The 23,012-nt window shown below is 47.2% G+C and overlaps 1 protein-coding gene across 8 annotated transcripts in view; it reads right to left on the bottom strand.

Moving 5' to 3' along the window:
• Nucleotides 1-371: 371 nt before the first annotated feature.
• The window catches only part of LOC119443176 (ras-associated and pleckstrin homology domains-containing protein 1), a 170,840-nt gene continuing 148,199 nt past the window's right edge, over nt 372-23,012 (bottom strand). For all 8 annotated transcript variants that reach the window (XM_049662615.1, XM_049662617.1, XM_037708339.2 and 5 more), the window contains 5 exons: nt 21,319-21,462; nt 20,729-20,839; nt 15,235-15,336; nt 1,036-3,723; nt 372-857 (listed from right to left, as the gene is read on the bottom strand). In XM_049662615.1, the coding sequence (XP_049518572.1) occupies nt 1,963-3,723; nt 15,235-15,336; nt 20,729-20,839; nt 21,319-21,462 (2,118 nt within the window). In that variant the 3' untranslated portion in view covers nt 372-857; nt 1,036-1,962. The remainder of the gene's footprint in view (nt 858-1,035; nt 3,724-15,234; nt 15,337-20,728; nt 20,840-21,318; nt 21,463-23,012) is intronic.

Here is a 23,012-nt window from a genome sequence, read left to right as displayed (position 1 = left end):
TGTTGGCCATTCTGATATGCACGTTAGTCATCTAGATATTGTAGGTCACAATGCACACAGTGATACAGACAATAAAAGCAATGTAGGACTAGTTTGCACTGGAAAAACGTTTTTCCAACCCTTATGGCAAAGCACACACTGGAAGCTACTAGACACACAGTGGCTTTTGCAAGCTGCATGCGTCATTTTGCATATGGCAGTAGATATTTGGTCATCAGGTTGGCAAGTCAGAAAAAAAATACTACAGCTAGTTAAGGCCTACGCTTATGTAGAAAAATGTAAAAACAGACATACATGGCACACACATGAAATGCTCATCTTTCTTTCTTTTGGCAATTCAGCTCTCACTGAGAAATGCCAAAGCGAAGCAAAATAAAAAATAAAAAAAACGTAGAACATGGCAAGAGCTACGCATGAGCACAATGCCAAAAGTGTAAGCAACAAGTTAAGCTGATAAAACAGGCGAGAATCTAATTTAGCTGCAAGTGTTGCATCATAAAGTTAGCTATAGCCCCAGAGCTGACATTGAGAACCAGCAGCAGCATCTTTGACCATGTGCTTGCACACTACACGACATGGCCAGCATACTGAATTACACTTGCACACATACATACATCACTCAGACAAGGCTTCTTCACGTGGACCATTCGTGGTAGATCTTTGATCATGCTGGTTGCACCACCACATAGAGGACTCTCTACATATTTATTTCTCATGTGGCAATAGCATTACAAATTAATGCGGATAACTTTCCTTCGGCTTCCCTTATCAGGCTCATATCTTGTATAGATGCAAAATGAGTTGGCCGAAGGACCACTCCATGGCAAATGCAAAATTAACATTTTTATCTGTCAACCCTTCCAGCAGGACGTTCTGGTGGGCTAGTTGGTTCATAGCTTTTAGACGTTTATAAACTGTGCAAGAAAACGAAGACACAAGAAGGAAAACACACACGACACCACGAGCGCAGTGGTGTCGTGTGTGTTTTCCTTCTTGTGTCTTCGTTTTCTTGCGCAGTTTATAAACGTCTAAAACCCTTCCAGCAACATCGGGGAAAAAAAAAAAATTAAATGAGGGGTCTTTTGGTGAGCACCTCTGGAAGCATTGTTGTTAGGATGCAAGCACTCGATCTTATAACTAACTATCCCTCACACTAATTTAAGGTTCAATGTTAAGGCATGTACTATTGAAAATAAAGCTGACAAATTAATTTCTAAATGTTGACTGTGCACTCAGTAATTACTAATACTTAAAAACAAAACAATTAAAACCAAAAGCTCCAGATGCTTGATTGGACACCTGGTAATGAGAAGAGTGCACAAGCATCTTTCTGCATCTGTGCTTTCCTTTATGTGTATTTCCAAGCTGGCAAAAGGTCACACTATCATGGTTATTTCTAGAGCCTTCGAGGTCCTAAACACATTCAATATTGATGAAGAACAGAAAGACTGCTGTGTGCTGACAACACCAAACTTTCAACAACATACGAAAGTGCAAATCAAGCACAGCCCTCGGCACTGGTGCAGTTAGCACAATAAACAGTCCCGCCAAAGCCAGCTTTAGACGAGTGCCCAATTTGCACCATCTACCACCATGTGCAGGCAACAAGGTACAGCAAGCTCTGTTATTATGACCACGGCCTTTCGTGTGATGAGCTCTTACATAGATAGCACTCCTGCTAAATTGCAACCGCTTATTGCCTCATGCAACTGCTTGTGCAATGCTCGCTGTGAGTGCCACGTTCAGCACACAAGGTCAGACCCACGTATGAGAGGCACTCTTCACAATATTGTCTCGTTGAAATGAGGGTGGCATAGGTCTTCCAGAGATGAAAGCGACGAAACAGCCTTTTTCAGTCAGCCACCGTCACGTACAACAAGTGTTGCATGTCAGCTCAAAGAGGAGAAACGGCCAGGCAAGTGTTCACATGACCCCGAGAGCTCAGCTCTCATCACCCCAAGCCTAACAGACTTTTCTAGACAGCTGTGTCGCATCACTGCGCTTTGGTGGAGGTGGTGGTGGAATTTTGCGCCTACACGACACATCATCAGCGCTGCCATCCGGTGGCGGGAGGCAGCAGGGGTCGCGGAAACCGAGAATCTCGTGTGGAGTCGCAGTCGGCTCGGACGACAGCTGCTGGGCCACTTTCCATTTTTTCTCCATGACACGCTGCAAGTCCCGCAAGAACACATCTGGTGGGCAAGCGATCTGGCCCGGGCCAGCCGGTGATGAGAATGATCGCCGCGCAGGTGATGAGAGTCGCGTGCTTTCACTGCGTTTAGGTGGCGCTGGCTTCTTTCGCAAAAGTGGCTGCATTGGTGGTGGCGGTGGGGGTGGAGGTGGCGGTGGTGGTGGCGGTGCTGCAACCACTTTCTGCAAAGCCTCGACAACTTCATATTCACTGCGGCTGCAAAGCTGTCTACTCGAAGAAGGTAAGTGCCTGGTAGCATTTTCTCTTCCCACCGAATGTGCGCCTTTAAGTACGTCAGTCTGCTCACAGCTGCTGCCACTAATGTCTTCACTGGGTCGTTTACGCAGCGTTTCGTAGCCATTGGCAATGAGTCGTGGATCTGCGTAGATGATACAAGCACTGTCCGATGGATGGCACAGAACCGACAGGTTTGCACCTGGAGGGGACCGCGGTGGCTTTGGGGGAACAGCCGGAGGGCTGTTTGTTGGTGTTGTTTGTGTGCTACCAGGGGGCGGGCTATTTGTAGGTGTTGCCAATTCAGAGGGGGGCGGTGGCAGTGAGTTCAAGCTTGAAGTGCTTGGCCAGCTAAGAACATCACCAAGCTGCAAAGGTGGTGGTGGTGGTGGGAATGAATCGAGGCTCAGTGTACTGCCGGTGAAATCATCTGGAGACGAGGGTGTAGTGTTCATTGTACCGGGAACTTCAGCCGACAGCTGGGCGGCGGGTGAGGGGGTACCCTCCTCCGGCTCGACTGCTGGTTGCAATGACAAAAGTGGTGGAACAAAGTGCTGCTGCGACTCCTTCTCGGGGCTACGCAGAGGAGGAGAGGGCAATGTGTGGCCAGGTGACAAAGGTGGAGAAGTTCGATGAGCGTTACTGGAACGAGGTAGACTGCCCTGACGATTTCTTGACAGTGTGCCCAAGGCAGAGGTGGAAATGCGCTCATCGGTCTGTGACCGGCGCAGGCTCATTCGCCCTCCCGATGTTCTCCCAAGACTCCCAGTGAGATGAGCACCACTCTTCCTTCCTACAGTATCATAAATTCCAGAACTGTCAGGAAGTTCGACCGATGACTGCTTAGCAAGTGTGCGAGTTGTGTTTGTCAGGGGGATTTTGGGTGTCATTGATGGTTTTCTCTTGATGGTCCCAATAGGAGCATCGGCATCAAAAAAGGCAATCTGCTGGTCTGTCGGTGTGGCACTATCGGTGCGGTCAGATGACGCTCCACTGCTGCTTGACGATTCCTTTCGCAGTGCAGCAGAGTGCAGCACCAGACCAGAAGAAGAGTTGCCAAGGTCACTTGCCGTGATGGTTAGGCCAGAGTCAGAGTCTGCACTGCCTCGCCGCTCAGATGACGGTTCCTCCTGTGATGGGCTGGTGAGATCTGGAGATCCACTGTCGGGGCTCACAGCTGCCAGTGTCTTGGCCATAGAGCAGATGGAAAAGCTACGGGCATGAGCCAGGGTTTCCAGGTCTTCTTCAACAATGTCACGCATCAGGTTGTCATAGTTCTCTTTGATTATTCGGCCGTACTGCAAGCAGAAGAAAAAATGCCACTTGACACAAAGCATTAGAAACATGTTTTCTTTTACTCTTCCTGTGCACTGGACCCGGTAAATCTTATTTGCCTGATGCAAAAAAGTTTATTTATTTATTTATTTATTTATTTATTTATTTACAGTACCTACAGCGCCCTTGTGGGGCATTAGTGTAGGGGGGAAATATTAACATTCAAATACAAAAAATACAAATACATAGCAAAATGCAGATTGGTGACATCTCATTCGGAATTATCCACAGAACAACTATGAAATTTCATTTATAATTAACAAAGGCAAAAAAAAATAATAAATTGCTAGGACAAATCACACAGATTGACCTGCAAGCACAAATCAAGCCCAAATAGAAGCACAAATAGAAGCAGGCACAAATATAAGCACAAATCTCTTGAAGGAGAAGAAACTGTTAACAATAACTTTCATGTGAGTCCAGGCTGAGATGAAATGAAACTTTGAAGGACAAGTGGAAATGTTGAAAGGGGAGCGGAGACAATTTCTTGCGGGAGTTTGTTCCATTGTTGAATTGTGCGTGGGAAAAATGAATACTTGAAAAGATTTATTCTGGTAGCAAACTCGCGCACTTTTAATGTGTGATCAGTACGGGCAGATGTATATGTAGGCTCCAGTATATAGTTTTCTTTTTCAATGCCCGTTAAACCATGAAATATTTTATAGAACAAAGACAAGCGTAAATATTTGCGCCTGTCTTGAAGAAGAGGCCATCCCAAAGTATTTCTGATTTCAAAAGACCTTTTAGAATAGTCATAATCACCTGTGACGAAACGGACTGCTCGCGATTGCACACGCTCCAGAGCATCGATGTTAACTTTGGTAAAAGGGTCCCAAGTGCTACACGCGTATTCCAAAAGTGGGCGTACATTCGACATATACAGGGTTTCCTTCAGACAGGCCGGTGCTTGTTTAAAGTTGCGTCTCAAGAAGTTTAATGTGTTGCTAGCCTTCGATACAATGTATTCAACGTGCACATTCCATGTTAGAGTGCTGGAAAAAATAACTCCTAGGTACTTATATTCCTTCACAAGGGACAGCTGTGTGGCGTTCATGAAATATGGCGTTCATGAAATAGCTTGCCGTCAGGGGTTGTTTTTTGTTTGTGAATCTTAACAGGTTGCATTTGGATAGATTGAGGGTCATGTTCCAGGTGGAACACCAAGCCATAACATTGTTTAGGTCGCTTTGTAGCTGTTCGCTGTCTGCTTCAGATGAAATTTCACGGTAAATACAGCAATCATCTGCATATAACCTAACACGGCAAGACAAACATTCAGTTAGGTCATTAATGAATATAATGAAAAGTAGGGGCCCCAAGACGGACCCCTGTGGCACACCTGATAATACAGAAACGTCAGATGAGCGGGTACCACCAAGAATCACGCGTTGGCTTCTTTCTAAAAGATAAGCTTCCAGCCACTTCAGGAGGGTATTTGGTATGTTAAGATAAGACAGCTTTTGTAGTAACAGGTTATGAGATACTGTATCAAATGCTTTTCGAAAATCTAAAAATATGCAGTCAACCTGCATACCGGAGTTAATAAATGCTGCGATATCATGACAAAATTCGATCAACTGAGTGTCGCAAGAAAATCCAGCCCTGAAGCCATGTTGTGTTGGACTAATAAAGCTATTTTCTTGAAGGTGTGCCATTAAGTTTGTGTAAATGACATGTTCCAATGTCTTACAGGTAACGCTTTTGAGTGAAATTGGCCTATAGTTACACGTTCTCGTTTTTGTACCGGTTTTATGAATTGGGATAACATTTGCCTTCTTCCAGTCCGAGGGCAAAGCACCTACTTGGAGGGATATCTTAAACAGCAGAGTTAAGAAAGGGGCTACAGACAATGCACAGTTCTTTAGCACAAAATTTGAAATATAGTCAGGACCGGGAGCCGAGTGAACGTTTATCTTTCGTAGTAATGATACGATGCCAGCTTCAGACAGCTCAATTTCCCTCATCTGTGTGAACACACTGACGTCATGCAATCGAGTAACCTCGACATTTGAGCGTGAAAACACAGAATGAAAATAAGCATTGAAAGCTTCTGCTTTTCCCAAGGTATCTGTGTCATAGGCTTTGTCATCCATGACGTCAGGAAAAGCGTCACCGGAATTTTTCTTTTTGCTTTTGACATATTTCCACATTTCCTTAGGGTTAGTTTTCATTTTGTGTCCAAGATTGCAGAGAAACGTGTTATGTGAACTACGCATCATCTTTGCTATTCTTTTGCTCATTTCCTTCATCTTTGCGTACAATGGAGGATTCGTTACGTAAATCGCAATTCCTGTTCATTAGCAGACAGCACGCACTTAGTGAAATAAAAACTATAAGTGACAATAAAGGGCCACAAGAAGTTGTGGTCCATTAATTTTTTTTCAACAAACTTTATTCCAAGTTTTCTACACCATATTTTGTGGGTTCTAAACTCAAATAAGAACGCGTTTCTCAAAAGACACAAGCTGAGAAAAGTCCATGCATGCTTCCCATGCTGGAATGACGGAGTGGAGGGCCACATGTCAATGATGAGTGACATCCAGGCGATACAATTGCTGAAGCTGTGTGGTGCCACTGGCTTGGATTAGTTTCATTACATTGACTTGGCTAGCTAGTGTCACCCAAAATGGATGAGGAGACACGCAAGGCACTCGGCTCTTTCTTTGAGCGAAGTCTGCTGAATACACATAGCAAGTCAGCAAGCTGCTGGCTAACAAAATATATTGTTACAATGAAAATGAATGCAGGTGTTGGAGGTCATGTGATGTGTTGCAGGTGCGAGAAATTACTATGAGAAGGCCTTGCTTGGTAAGTGACTCACAAGAAGTCTCAAGAGACACGCAGCCTGTTTGGCAGCAAAGACAAGTGGTCACACCATCCTGCTCTACTCAGTCGGTTTGGCGGCGGAACACTGTTCTGCCTGAACTGCTGCTGGCATGGTTGTTGGGTGCACTAATATTCCTGCTTGGCAGCTTTGTGCGTGCTGAGCGGAATGGAATCAATCTAATGTCAGGCGCTGTCAAAGGCGATCTCCTGCACCATCGTGCAAAATTCCAGACTGCCAGGGTGCTGCTGTGCAGTGGCCGTTCACTTGTGCTGCCATGTTGCCCCGTGTACCAAAGCATTGCTATTGCTGGCAATGCTTTGCACTTTGCTAATCTTGTTTTAGACACACAAATATATGACTTAAGCAAAAAAAGCAGTGCAAAATGGACGAGGTCTCAGGCAAAGAAGCACACGACACTGGTGCTCACTCACAACTGAAACTTATTTCAAGGGAAGTCATATTTATAATCCCTGGCCGACAGAGCAACAATAAAGCGACTGTACAGCGACTCTACACACATCCGTTTTGCGCTGTTATTTTCCTTAACTTTTTTCATACCGTACCCATTGGGCATCGTTAGCCTGCTATCGATGGTTTGAAATGCTGCTTTCGAGACCTTCTGTGCCGCTCACGGACATACTGCACTGTCAGTAGTGAAGGAGAAGAACTACATTTTAGTTTTCTAAGCAGTTCGCTTTTTTCCTGCGAGGCAGTTATCTTTAAACGTGCTCGGAAGTTTCGCGATCGTCAAAGCAGAATGTAAAAATGTCCAGCTCTAAAAGCGGCGCGTGCGCTTCGGGAGATTGCAGATATCGCGATTCCGCTGCCTTTGCGGCTGATCTTGTCGATGCATCGTATTGCATTGAGTCGGAGGACACTGACTTTTCGTCGGACTTTGAGTCCTGAAAGCGACAACAACGCAAACCAGCCCGGTACGTCGGCGGCCGCAGCCCTGCACTCCCAACTGTAGTGCTTGCAGTTAAATTTTTGTAGTGCAATACCTGTTCAATAAAAAATATTGATTTTTTTCTGAGATAGTGCCTATTAGACGACAATACGTTTTGTATATCTCATAATTTTTGTAACGGTTGTTTTCTCAGTACAGTGTAGACCACTTATAAGGTAAGTTGCCGAAGTGCGCACTATAAGCGGTACCGCACTATAACCAAAACAACTATTTTATTGCGATAATGGACACTCCAGGCGCATTTCTGCTGTCGCTGTCACCGTGCTCTAGGTTCCGTATTCGCTAACTAAATAAATTAACAAGCACGGTGTCACGCATGCACACGCAAACATGAACACATCTCGCTCGTTGACCGCGGAAACAAACTGTCAAAACGCTCGAGTGACGAAGCGCAGCAATCAAATTGACCTTCGTGCTATCATGCCTCTCGCTTCAACGTGACCTATAAGCGGCGAAAACATGGCGCACGGCGGACTTTCCCCGTCGCAGATTGCTTTCAAGATAGGGCCAAGGCGATCGTATCGCCGAAGTGGATCGTCGCAGATTACATCCTGCTTCGGTCCACTGAAACCATTCCACATTTCTTTGCTGGCGAAAATCCTCTCCTTCTGTTTGCGCCATTCCCGATCGCAAGCTTCGGATTCTCCGAACGTCGGTGATGCGCCCCGATTTCCGTCTGTCTCGGCACACATGATCACTTTCCTTTTAAATGCGGCATCATGATGAACTCGGTATTTCATGCTGATAGAGCAGACGCAGAGAATGTGAAAACAGACGGTAGACTATTGTCATGAGCCAATAAAGGAAGAAAGAAAGAAGAAGAAAAAGCAGAAGATAAGAAGAGAACAAGAAGACATGAGGAGTCGGTGGGAGAAATAAAGAAAAAAGAAGTTAGAAAATAAGAGCGTCTAAATAAAAAGAATACAATATGAAAGCAGAAGAAGAAGCGCAAAAGTGCACGAGCAGCTATGTGGCCAATGGGAGAAAGGACACGTAGCCGATAAGAGCAGCCCAGCTACGCTCTGGGACGAAGGCAGGCAGAAGGAGCAGGAGGCCGAACAGGACGGGTGGATCGCGAAGATGGCGGCAACGCACCGCGAGCTAAGTGGACGTCCCAACGGAAGCCGCAGCTACAGGCTGACGGCGCCGCGTCCTGGATTCCCTGCGGCTACGATCCGCAGGTTGCAGAGTTTACCGGGCGATCCAGGCGCCTAGGTCACCCCACCTTCCTGACCCCCGGACCAGCTCAACCGTGGGCCGAACGTCGGACAGTTCAGTGACGCCGACTCTACGACACATCAGCGGGCCCAACAGCGTGTCGCCGGAAGCAGCAACGACGACGTAACGTGGCCACGTCGATGGACTTTATGTAAATATTTTGAACTTCATAATACGTCATGTGCAAGGACTTAAGACAATATTTTCAATTGACTAGCTTTGTATAAAGTTCGTCGTATGTTAGGGTTTTGCTATTGGGTTTAACGTGTGCTTTCTGGATATATGTATTTTTCTTATGCTCATGCTCCATACAGTCGCTGACCGTTTATTCGGACGCTGAAAATTCGGACATGCTCGTTTATTCGGACACCTTCGCTGCACCGCCATTCGTCCCATTGAAGTAATGTATAACCACGACCGATAGTTCGGACGCCCTTCGGACTCCGGCGGCCTGGTCAGATGCGACGTCGAACGCCACGATACAGTCACGACAAGCTGGCCGTGATGTTTACATTTTGCTGGGTTGCCAGCACTGAAAGGGCGCGCTTGCAATGGTTGGATTGCTAGTGTCTAAATCCACGCAGCACCTACAAGTTACAGTTGTAGTTATTGGTTGTCGTGTTTCGGATTTACCAAGTCCAGTATCCATTGACTGTATACCACGGCCAAACAGCAGGCCAGGCCAAGCCAAGCCAGTGTGCTTGGAAGTCGGTGCTCGGCTTTTGTGTTGTCAGTTGTTACTTGACTTAGGCCTTGTCTACAACTACCCTTCAAGTCTCGCTCTTTTGCTTTGTGTGTTAGGCCTGATTTGCTTGTTCGATCTGGTCCAGTCGTCGCGTAGTGCGAAATGGCTCGGACGTGTCCCGTGCCATCTGCGCTGACGAGACGCGGCAATTACAAGACTCTGACGATGGCAAAGAAAGCAGCCATTATTCGTAAGGTGGAAAGCGGCCGACCTCAATGCGAAGTTGCTCGGGAGTTCTCTATTTCGAAGCAAACCATCTCCAACTACTTGAAGAACAAGGGGAAGATCCTGGAGGCAGCGAAAAAAGTGTCTGCGGGGAAGCAGAAAAATTTCCATGATGGCAGCCATCCTAAGCTAGAAGAGGCCTTGAACATGTGGCTGAGCGCCACTGTAGCTAAGCGGATACCCGTGTCTGGCGATCTGCTCAGACAAAAAGCATAGATGCTGGCCCTGCGCATGGATATTACTGGATTCAAATTCAGCGATGGCTGGCTGCGGAATTTCAAAAAAAGGTACGACCTGGCATTCAAACGAATGTGTGGCGAGAGTGGGGCTGTCGACCTAACCCTTGTGTCGAACTACCGCGCAGACAAGCTGTGTGCACTGCTGCGCCAGTACTCTCCAGACGTCTTTAACTGCGATGAGACAGGCCTTTTTTATAAGATGTTGCCTGACAAGACGCTTGCTTTGTCCGGGGAGCCCTGCCACGGGGGAAAGCATAGTAAGGAGCGTCTGACAGTTGTCGTGGGAGGCAACATGTCAGGAACGGAGAAGCTTCCGCTCCTCGTTATAGGAAAGTCGAAACATCCTAGATGTTTTAAAGGGGTCAAGACGCTGCCTGTCTGGTACGAGGCAAACTCAAAGGCCTGGATCACCCAGGCTCTTTTCGAGAAGTACATCCGGAAGCTTGACCGAAAATACTAGCTTCAAAACCGCAAGGTGCTCATGTTCGTCGATAACTGCGGTGCCCACGGGCACATAACCAACCTGAAGGCGATTGATCTAGAATTTTTGCCGCCAAGTACAACAAGTGTGTTGCAGCCCATGCCCCAGGGCGTGATTAAAAATTTGAAGGTTCACTACCGATCGCGCCTTTTAAATCGCGTGCTTTTGTGTGTGGACCGCGGCAAGAACTACAGTAAAAGCTCGATGATACGATCACGGCTAATACGAATTTCCGGATGATACGAATTTTTCTGTGGTCCCGGCCGAGCTCCATTACTTTGCAACGTGCTAGAGAACGGTTGTTACGAATCGATTTTCAGCCTGCGTCGGTTGATACGAATAAACGCCGCCCCACCGACGGCCGCGAAAGAGAACAGTGCGCAGTCACGCGCTTTCTCTCCTTTTCTTTTGGTGCGGAGGCGCGGCGCCGGACAGCGCGGACTCCGCGACTGGGCGCGAAGAGTTTGAAGCGGTGGCGCGTCAAGAAATAAATGCTTTTTACGTACATGTGCCTGAGTGATTTCACCTCTGGCTCTTTAATTTAGCTACAGTCGAATCTCGTGAATTCGAACACGCTTATTTCGAACATACCGCGCACCGACAATGCTCTTAGCAGCGCGCCAAATAACGTGGCGGCGCCTCCGACCGGCATTGCTCCGACACCACCATAGAGCAAAAGCTCAGGAGAGACCCCTCAATGACGCGCGCGAAGGCACGGGGAAAAAAAAAAAAGAACCCGCGGCAGAAACTTCCCCCTCTCTCAAATTGCAAGGTCGCCATTTTTGCATCGCGCCGGAACAAGCGTGTACGTGCCGACTAGAGTGTTCTAGACAACCGTATTCTAGCACACACTAGTGCCGACGTCTCAGCCACGCGGATAAAATGGCAGTGAACCCTTCTCCTCTATTTTCTAGTCACATGTTGACCTTGCACGCTGCGGCAGCAGCGCAGAGGGAAGCAGCGGCGGAGGCACAGTCGGGCCAACGAAACTGCCATGCCCGCAAAACGCTCGCTTCCCGATAACGGCAGAAAACAAAACTTCAGGGGCGGCTAAAATAAGCTGGCGCCAGCACAGCGGCGGGCGCGCACGGAGATGTGCGCACGGAGTCGAAGGTGAGAGAGCTACGAAGGAGTTGAGAGGGAGCGCGAGGGGAGCCACCGAAGCGGCGGAGTTGACGCGGCCAAATCCGCTTCCCTGCCGCCCTCCTCCCTCACCTTCGACAGTCTCCGCGCGCACCCGCGTGCCGGCGCCGCCCGCTCGCTCCCTGAAGCTTCGTTTTCTGTCGTTATCGGGAAGCGACCATTAGCCGGCGTGGGCAGTTTCGTGGCCCGCGCTTGCTATGCGCTTGCGCGCCGCGATATTTCACGACTCGCACCGTTCGTGCATCGTGCTATGGTGCACGAATACTTCAAAAATACGTCCTTTTAATTCGAACAAATTTTCGGGCCCCTTCGAGTTCGAATTATCGAGATTCGACAGTAGTTTTAATTGTGTTTCGATGATGCGAATTTCGGCTAATACGAATATTTTTCGTGACCCCGTGAGATTCGTATCATCGAGCTTTTACTGTACGTTGTGGATGTGCTGTCGGCCATCAGCATCCTGTCTGATGCCTGGAAGGCAGTGACGGTGGACACAATCCGCAACTGCTTTCACCATGCAGGATTTGTCCTTGATGATGAGGACAGTGCCACAGGCCACGACCCCGCGGCTGAGCTCCCGCCTGACACGAACGTTATCGACGACCTCCGTGCCAGTGGGGTCGATATCCCCGCTGTTACGTTTGAACAGTTTGTTAACGTTGACAGTGCCGTCCTGCCCTGTGCCGAGTTAGATGAAGAGGAGATCGTCCGTCAGGTTCTGGAGCTGCCGCAAGTGGACAGCGACTCCGATGACGACACACCGCCCACACCACAGCCATCGAGTGCGGACTTGGCGCAGGCCTTGACAACGCTCTTCTCTGTCTATAGCGATAGCCAGACACTGTCAGAAATACAGGCTGACCTGATCGCCCGTAAGCGTGCATCTGTACAGTCGCGCATTGACAATTTTTTCCGTCCACTGGGACCATAAAGGTACTTTTTTCTGGTGAATCCTTTCTTTCGGACTCTCGATTATTCGGATTTTTCGGCGGTTCCCGTCGAGTCCGAATAAACGGTCGACGACTGTAAAGGCTTTTCGTAACACAAACGTTCCTTGCGTTGTGTTTACCACCCTGAGACCGTGACAACTATTGCCTAAGCACGTGTACTGCAGCACATGGAGGAAGCTACGGTAGCTAGGCTTGAGAGCAGCTAGGCTCAACGCGTGTGCGAAGCGGCCATTTTCAAATGCCGACGGCTATATGGTAACGCAGATTTAGGGTCGTACTCGATTCTAACACGAACGCAATTTTTGTACCTGTCTTATGGGAAAAAAACTGCGTGTTAGATTCGAGTAAATATGTTATTTGTGGCTTGAGGGGAGTGTTTGCCGTCTAGGTTGAGTGCCGAACTTCCAGGCAGCCACAATGTAACCGGTATTTCGTGTCCCGCAACTGCACTATAAGCGATATGCATATACATAAGAGTGCTATAGGAAAATTAACGGGAGTCTGAAAAGACCGTATTATATCCGGTCCTGCACTATAAGCGGTTATGTTATAAGTGGTCTGTAGTGTAGATACAAGCGTATCTTTAGAAACTTTGTTCAATTTTATCCCACAATCTTGATTTTGGCTATTTATGTCTTCTTTTTTATGACATAAATCTCGTTCATAAAACTTTTATGAGTGAAAAGTGCTTTCATTCTGCTTTTTCGTTTATGTATTACATAAAATATTTAGTGCAGTAGTTCTTTCAGAAAAAAAAAATCTGCCGTAACCTACAAAAAACACCTATTTTCCCCATGGTAGGGAAACAGTTAACATGGATTTACACCAACTCGCCCAAGTTTTCCTTCTGGTATATGGTTTAAGTATGTTTTCTATGAAAACAAAATAAAAAGTAAGACTAACTGCACTAAATTATGGCAGGGCAAACAAAAGAACTGGGAAGTATTAGCAATTTCTCTGATCTCCTCTACTGCGACAGCAGCAGGCTCTCATGGCAGACACTGCTCAGAATTTCGTCCCACTCAGCCTTTATTTTCGGTACGCATGCACACATGGAGCTATTCAGTACACAAAGACCCACACAAATTCTCAAACTCAAAATCTGCACGGTAGAGCAGTGGTTAGCACGTCCATCTCTCAATTGCCATGAGGGTATGAGTTTGTACCCCGGTGCCAGTGGTAGGAAAAATGTTGCCGACAGCTCATAGTACTTATAGGAAATGTTGTTCATAGCTTGTTTGGGATGTGTCATGATGAGCGGGCTGTTTTTCTTCCTGTTGAATACTGTAATTAATTAGGTAGTTCTGTTTTTTGTTTTTTTCTTCTTTTCAAATACCATATTTTCTGGTGTATAACCCAGAGTTCCTTTCCCAAAATTTTCGGCAGTGTGTCTTATACAATGATACATCTTGCATATGCACTGGTGCAACCAGTATGTGCACTTTCTTCCCCCCCCCCCCCCCCCCCCCCGAGTACAAGAAACCGTGCTCAGCAGCAGTCTGACATAAAAACGAATTCTGTTTTAACAATGGAGAGACCAGGGCGAGTGATGTCTGCTTTTAGCCATGTATGTAGGCAACTGCGGCCACCATCGTGGCCTCCGTGATATAGTTGCCTCCGTGATTGGAGGTCGCGCGTACTAGTTTGCTGTTATAGCTAACTTATCCTTAAGGAAATGGTTAAACCCACATTGCTTGTTGGTAAAAGCCAGGTTTGTTGTTCCAGAAGAGCAAAAACCATTCTGTCATTGAAAAAGCAGCTCAAAAGGCACAAGTGATTTGACGTAAAACTATTAGGTTTGCAACTGAGCTGGCAGATGATGGCAGTTAGCTACAAGTAAGTGTGCTGCATCCCCTGCAGAGCCGAAAGACTTCATCAACTAGTGGGCACCAGAAGGCCTGCCTCTTCCTTATGTTCAGGCCCAGCACAACCGCAAAGCGCACAAATGGTGTACCACACGGAGCCCTATGTCAATAACTATGTATCCATATTCTCAATAAACAAGCCTGCCACTGGCGCATGAGCACACTTGTCGACATGCTTTGCTCTGCCAGCATCCAAAGCCATCCTGATGGATAACATGGAAGCACAGGCTTGGGGGGCAAGCCTGTGAACACTGGCAATACCCACATTTATTTTTCACTCATGTGTACCTCAGCCCACGAATTTCGCATACAAGCAAACCTGCAGTTTCCAGCAGCTGCACTATAGCCAGCGCTTTATTTTGCATGCCTGCACTCTGAGCCCTTTACACACACGTTCATTTCTATTGTAGAGATTCTTTATACATACAATAAGTAAACCCTCATGACAATGAAATCGCTTTATTCAAAATATCACTTTATTCAAAGTTTCTTATGTTCCCGCCTTACTATGACTAAGCACTTTATTTTTCTTGTCTTATGCCCTTTTTTTCCTTTCAATTATGGCTCTAAAAACCATGCATCAACTATGACTCTCCTTTAGCACTTGCGCCTTTAACGAAATACTGCATTTAACTAAGTCGGTTTCCTGTCCGGACGACGACTGCATTACAACAAGAGTTTAGCTGCCCCACAAATAGCCTCAATAGCCTTTTCAATCCTGCCCGTGTGAGTCAGTTTCAGTCAAGGCAGAGAATGCAACTTGCTACACAAAGCATGAGCAAAAGCCATTGTTTAGAAATAAATCTCAATTCACCTTTGCAATTCTGCATCCTGTCACCCAGCGCTGCAAGGTCTGCTTGTCCTCGGCACAGAGGTACTTGATGTACTTAGATGACTTTGTTTGAATTTGTGGGTGCTGCAACAGCAAACACAAGTTAGAAGCAGTTGTGACACAATCTATTCAACATTTATTTTCCTCATTGACAAGACACATTACAAATGATGGCATAAAAGAAAAAAGAAACAGCATAATATCTAGGACTTGCATAAACATCATAGAGTCAAATAATATTGAAACTGCAGGAACATTTCACATCTGCCCGTCAGGCATACTGATGTGGGTCGTGTATTGTCACAATGCCGCAGAACGCAGATGTCACGTGGGATCTGGACTGCATGATGCTGGCAATCTGTGCTGCCTTGTGCCTATTCAGCTTGGTGCTTTCTGCCTATGCTCAAGCTTAACCTGCTCTGTCCAGTAAGTGCACAGACTAACTTGGCAGACATACTCGCTGTACAATTTTCATCATGGTGACACTGCCTTGACTGTTAGGCTTACAATAACCAGTGCTGCTTCGCTGAGTGTTGGAAGTCACATTTTGGAGTCTTGTTGACACTGGTCTGGTTGCAGTGGCCAAACAGCTCTCGGAAAGTTCAGAAACCGAAAACGAGAGTATGAGGACAACAGGAATGGCGCATTTTTCACAGCCGCCATTTTCCAACACTGCGTGCACAAATCGTGACCGAAAAAGTAAACGCCACACTCTGTCGCCCATTGGCCATGTTTCGTCACGCTAGGTCTAACCAGCGCTGCTTCATCAGGAGTCAGAAACACCACCGAGTAGACTTGGTGGCAATTTTGTTATGGCCACCATGTTTGCCGCATCACACATGCGAATTATGTCCGAAAAATAAGTGACACACACCGTGTGGCGTCCGAAATATCAGTTGGCGTTGTACACTGGTGCTAGGAATAGGTGGCAGTGCCACAAGGAAGTCCGAATAATCGCACAGGTTCGAAAAATGAGGCGTCGGAAAAATCGGTCGGCAAATCTATTTGACTACAGTACACGTCTGTTAATTAAACTCTAAGTCAATTTTGACCGAAGGTCCCGGCCGGTGCCCATGCATTTCTACGAGACCAAACTTTCGTTTTTTTTTAGATCCTCAAATTGGCCTTCATCGAATAATTCGAACTTGGCTGGTCATCAAGCCTGCGCCCGAACCCAATGGTGACCACAGTGGTGACTCCAATAGTGACAAAATCCGTCTTGGCGACGTACAGTGAATGCGCCGAACACACGTCATCTCATGTCGAAAACACCTTTTTTTCGGCGTGCTCCAGGAATATTTTAAAGCAAGAACGGTGGCTCACAATGAATCATTGTGAACCCAACTCTATCACGTGCCTTTTCCTTTTTTTTTTTTCCCAGGAAAGTTTGCCCCAAAATTGCTTGAGTGGTGCAATCCAATGCAAAACCAAAACTGTGTTCCCAACAGGCTACTTACTCTCAAAGCCAGCCTGGTCAGTGTCATCGCCATCATAGGATGGCGAACATAGATGACAACGAAGTGAGTTCCCGCACATCATGATGACAAAATGACGCCGACGCATCACTTTCGGTCTGATTACGAAAGTACATTCAAAGGGTAAGTTATTTTACATGTCAAGCTAGCAGCAAGTCGTGCCACATGATGTCAAAAAAAATTATGGGGTTTTACGTGCCAAAACCACCATCTGATTATGAGACACGCCGTAGTGGGGGCCTTCGGATTAATTTGGACCACCTGGGGTTTTCTAACGGGCACCTAAATCTAAGTACACAAGTGCCGTGCCACATGATTTTGGCATTCCAGAGAATTGCTTGAGTCGCAAGATGAACTAAGTGGTTAGTCTTGGCGTGGGCCACCATCCAATTTATTTTATTTATTTATTTATTCAATCATACATACTGCGGACCAACATCTTGGTCTACGCAGGGGTGGCGAAAGAAACACAAAGTCAATGGTAACAGCAGCAACAACAACACTACCACCAAAAAGACAATACGTTAGAACAGGGGTTCTCAAGCATGTTTATTCCGGGGAACCTTGCTCAGCTCCATTAAGCGCCAAGGACCCCCCCCCCCCCCGAATTAAAATGTCCTAATTCAACGAATGTCGAATTATCCAGGGTATCAAGAAAACAATAAATGAATGCTTACTACGTCAACACACTTTTATTTACTGAATACATCAGCAAATCTTGTTCCTATTTTGCACAAAAGCAGTGAGGAAGCTTGTCATCTGATGACTGATTAAGAGCTAGCAGCGGCGAAGGCCTCGCAACATCCTTCGCAGTGCGGCCGCGGCGCGCGTCCATCTGCGCTTTTCACTACCACGCGCACATCCAGTTATTTTTTCGCTAGTGAGCTGGTCGCCAACAAATCGTCCGTCCATCGCGATGTAGCCGGTGCTCTTAATCTTTGACATTTTTGCACTGAGTCAAAGCACAACTACTGCTTGCCGCAACCGCTGCTGACGAAACCGCGGCCGTTATCGACGCGTTCACGAACGGCGACCTTGCGGTTCAGAAGGCCAGCGGCTGACGCACGGACCAAGTAAAAACGAAACTACCATTTGCTGCAACAAGTGCGGACAAATTCGCAGTCGCTATCGACGCGATCATGGATGGCAACTATGCAGGTGTGAAGGCACGCAGCCCACGCGCGCACAGAGTCGAAACGAAACTACTTGCCGCAACCGCTGCGGATAAAACTGTGGTGGCTATCGACGCGATCACAGATGGTGACTACACACTTATATGGAAGCACGCGGCTAGCCGCCAACGCGGTGTTACGCGCGGCGATTAACGCAACACTCTTTGAGGGCACAAATAAGCACAAAGCATTCCGGCGTTGCTGTCAGTCACGTATCGCGTACGATTGCCGCTGAGGACCATGGCGATGCGGACTGCGCCGCTTCGTTTTTGCTCTTTCGCAGCACGCATTTGTGGTGCTCCGCGCATTAATTTTTATTGCGATAGCAATTATATGGACACTTCAACCGGATTTCTGCCATCGGCGTCGCCGTCGCCGTGAGGTTCCGTATAGATAAAATCTTCGCAGCGCGCCGTATGCCCCAGCGGAAGCATGCGGGGACGCGCGCTATCACGGAGAGCGAACGCACTCAATCTCCCACGCGCAAGCAAGGAAGCGGAAAGCCAGCGGCGGAGGGAGCAGGGGGGGCACTTCTCTGCCAACAACCGCGCTCGTCGCTCGTCCGCACAGTCGCTTATCTCTCCCACGCACAAACAAGGAAGTGGGAAGCCAGCGCCGGAGGGAGCGGGGGGGGGGGGGGGGGGGGCACACTTCTACGCTGCCAACAACCGCGCTCGTCGTTCGTTCCACCGCACCGTCCCTTATCTCCACACGGCTCTGACCTTTATGCGCCGTGCATGCGCCGCTCAGTTTCCGCTGAAGCGATAGACCGCACGTACCTTCGCCCGCTGCGCGGCGTATGCGCTCGCTGCCAGCGTTTTGACAGTCGTTGGCTGCAGTCATTCAGTGTGATCTATTCATGTTTGTTTGTGCGCGCTCACACCACGCTTGTTCATTCAGTTAGTAATAGTCGGGCCACATTTTCCAACGCACGCTACACAAGCAATGCTGCCCAGATCGGCAGTGCAGCACTACAGGTGTGTCCCTTCGCACGCGCTGCCCACGGTAAGCGCTTCTCATCAACACCACCGTTTCACACGCACCTTCTCATGGTCATCGAGTCTCTCTTCATGTCGGTCTACTTACGCCGCAGCACACCTGCTTACTTAATCAGCTCATGTTTACTACAATTCATATTGCTACCAAGGCCGCTCACCTTACTTCGTATGACATTGCTGTGTTGCTATCGCATTCATTGCTTCGCCCTTAGGGCGAAACTGTGAAATTTTTTTATTCCTCCGACGTCAGTGTGCATGCTATCGGCACCTACCCTATCTACAAATGGGAGAAATGCGCATGTTGGTAAGTTACGGCCTCCGAGATTCAAGTGCGAAAGCTTAGGTGCGCTGCCCGTTTTCGAAGGTTGGGTGGCTACAACCTGCTTGCGGATTTATTGCGCAGTTCACGCACTGCCGTTACCACTATGATGTGCTTTTTGACACTTGGGAATGGGTAATGGAAGTTCTGTGGATCGAGCACACCTCTTGTTCCCCTTTTTAGCCACTTAATTGGCGAGCACGAGACCACGGAAAATTTATCAGTGGCTCGCGGAACCCCGAGCAGGGGCCTGTGGAACCCCAGGGTTCCACGGAACCCACTTTGAGAACCCATGCTCCGCTGAATTAATGCATGACCAACAACATTTTATATTTACTTCTTGATGTCCGATTATACTGAGGTGCGACGGTAATTCTCACTTCCGTGAGAAGGAAGTTTGTGCAGCTTGTGCGAAGCTTGCTTAAGGATCCCAATTCTTGAATTGCAGTTACAGTATCTCGATACATCTTAAAGGCGCGATAGAAATGGGGCACAAAGGGAAGATGCACACATCACAAATGCTGGATCACACTGGTAGCATGAATCAAGAATCTTGCAACCAGCTAGCCTGTTTAACAGCTCTACTTTCTGTAATTAAACTAGCCTCACTTGACAACAAGCATGGAAGAACTTTTATGTAGGGATGTGCAAATACCGAAGAGTAGATTTTGAATCGAATCAAGAAAAGAAAGCCTATATAATATCAATTGGAATATCAAAAAATTTATTACAAATTTATTTGCTCACAAATTTTGTGCTAGAAAATCCAGCACACACTCAGCGGTCTCCTAGCATTGCATTACAAGAATGTAACAAGCCATCAGTAACTTGGAATACACAGAAATCAAGATATACAGTACGGTCTACTCTTATTAAAGGGAAGTTCAAATTAGTTTGCCAGCACTGATTGTAGAGCTCAGTTCTAGTATACGAAGGTCTGGAAAATATTTTTTTTTATTAATCGAATGTTTTTTGAATAGAAGCCTTTTCACCACTGAAGCTAAACAATTAGTGACATTATGCTGTACTGAATACCAATGAGGTTCTCAGTTTAACAGTGGACCTGTGTTGTATAGCTATTTTTTATTGAACAGAAAATATTACTTTCAAGATTTCCTTCAAAATACAAAAATGCTTACCCATCTTTATGGCAAGTAGGTTAACGTCAGGTAAGGCTATCTGCGCGATGGCAGAGACAGCACATCACGTGACCCGCGCATAGTCATTGTTGACGCTGTGAGGATTGACCACGGTCGGCGGTCACAATTCCGCTTCCTATAGTCACTTGAATTTAACTCTCTCTTTCAAATGAGAACTAATTTTATTAAAACTGGTCCTGGGGTTGTTTTATAAAAATGTACGTTTCTGCATTTTACATTCAATTGAAAAGTCGGCACTGGAGTTGGTCCAGTGCTCTTAATAAAGTCCAAGATGCAGGAGCAGACGCAAGCTTGTAGCTGGGTATATTTGACTACAACTGCTTTTGAGATAGAATGAATAGGACAGTCTTACCTTGATCGCAAAGCCGAAATCTGTTGGTGCCTTGTACTTCTTCTTCCATCCAAAACCAACATAAATGTTGTTCATCTCAAAGGTTGTAAGACAAACCAAGTCTTTTGGCAACTGCAAAGAAATTCAGTGCACTGAATTACAGCCCTTACATGAAGACACCTGAATGATGTACACTGGGTTGGCAGCCACTGCAGTGCATGTGTAAGTAGTCGAGGCAGATAAGGTTCAGCGATCAAATACCTTACATCAACACTGAAGTCTTGCCACAAGAATCTCAAAAAACTCTAATGATTCAGCCAACAAATGCAGCAAATGTGTCCAGAGACGTTACTCAACTCGTGCCTACTGTGCTGAGCAGGCTGCTTGAAATGGCCTTGCATCACATCTTAAATGTGGTATAGCCCAGTCACCAAATTGCAGACATTTCAGTCTGAGCCATTGAAGTCATTGAACAACTACTGTAGAATCACGTAATTACCATTGTGCCCAAGCACATGTGCCTTGCTGAATAAAATGCCTAATTTCACCCGGAAAGCAGCAACAGGTGACCTTGGTTTGAGCTAGGATGCAAAAGACCATGAAAGAATCACCTTGGATTTCCCCTTTGGGCAATAGTAGAGCCCCGAAGCCCGCAGGAGGCAGAAGTGCTTCTTCCAGGCTTTCTTGCCATCACTCTTGAGGTAGAGAAGTCCCTCCACCTCCGGCACTCCGACACTTGAACCGCTGAAGAATTCCTGCACACCTCCGAGATCTGTACCACTTGGAACAAAACTCTACAGGAAGAGCATGCTAGTTTGCCATTGCCCATCTAGTACTGTTGACATGCAGGTTCAAGCAGCACGTATATGAAATTCACAGAAGTTTACAACATCTACAGCCAATATATATATTGGTTCTAGTACACACTTAAGGTCAGATGTGCTCAGCGTTTATATGAATGCACAGAAACAGGCAACGGCCAAGCAGAGTGAACACGAGCACCACCAACCACAACCATCTTCTTCTTCATCTTCTGCTGGCGTCCATATTTGTCACAATATGCATATAAAGAAAGGAAAATGAAAAAATCCAGGGGCGATTTAGTAATAAATGAGAGAGAAACGCATTAGCATTATGTTGCACCTCTTTGAGGCTCTGGATCCATTTAGCACATTGCGAAATGTTGTTCAGGAGCTCACTCGGCACAACCTCTTCAAGGAGCAAAGTGTTGCACTATACGCATGGTGTCCCACGTAACTTGTGCCAAAATTTTTTTAAATATGCGAGCTGGACAGAACCAAGGTAATGTTGTTTGCTGCTGCTTGGAACAAGTCGGACTATTTTTCGTATTTCGCCTAATTATATCGGTTATTATTGGCTAATTAACTTTTCAAATACAGTGTAGACCGTTTATAACATAAGTCGCCGGAGTCGCGAATATCCGCACTATAAGCGGTACAGCACTATAACCAAAGCAACAATTTTCAAGACCCGCACATATGCAAAACATGTGCACCGAGCCGCCACGCGTATGCGACAGTCGAGCAATGCGGCTAGAACGTTTGCATGCAATTTACAGTCTAATCTCGTTCATTCGAAATAATTCACACGGCGGAGCCTCCGACCGGCATTGCTCCGGCACCGCCATAGAGTAAAAGCTTAGGAGAGACCCCGCAATGTCGCGCGCGAACGAAACAAAAAAAAAAAAAAGAAAAAAAAATGCGGCGGAAATTTCACCCTCTCTCAAATGGCAAGGTCGCCGATTCTGCGTTGCGCCGGAACATGCGTGTACGTGCCGACGTCTAAGCCACGCTACTGTAGCCATGCGTAGAAAATGGCAGTGAACCCTTCTTTCTCTTTTATGCTTCCTCTACTTTCTAGTCACGTGTTGACCTTGCACGCTGCGGCTACGGCGCAGAGCAAAGCAGCGGCGATGTCTCAGGCCAGCCAACGAAACTGCCCACGCCGGCAAACGCCCGCTTCCCGATAACGGCAGAAAACGAAACTTCGGGGAGCTGGCGCCGAGCCGTCTGTAGCGGCGCCGCGGTGCCTGCACGGCGACGGGCGCTCACGGTGACAGTCGAAAGTTAGGGAGCTACGAGGGAGGGCGAGGGGAGCCATCAAAGCGGCGGAGTTGCCGAGGCGAAATCGGCTTCCCTGCTGCCCTCCTCCCTCACATTCCACGGTCTCCGCGTGCACCCTTCGCCATGCCGTGCCGGCGCCGCCCGCTCCCTGAAGTTTCATTCACTGCCGTTATCGTGAAGCGAGCGTGAAGCGAGCGTTGGGCAGCGTTGGCAGTTTCGTG

This window comes from Dermacentor silvarum, chromosome 2, assembly GCF_013339745.2.
Source record: "Dermacentor silvarum isolate Dsil-2018 chromosome 2, BIME_Dsil_1.4, whole genome shotgun sequence".
Lineage (NCBI taxonomy): Eukaryota > Metazoa > Arthropoda > Arachnida > Ixodida > Ixodidae > Dermacentor > Dermacentor silvarum.
Note: the sequence above shows the minus strand (reverse complement) of the source record. Positions and strands in the feature narration are given on the sequence as shown.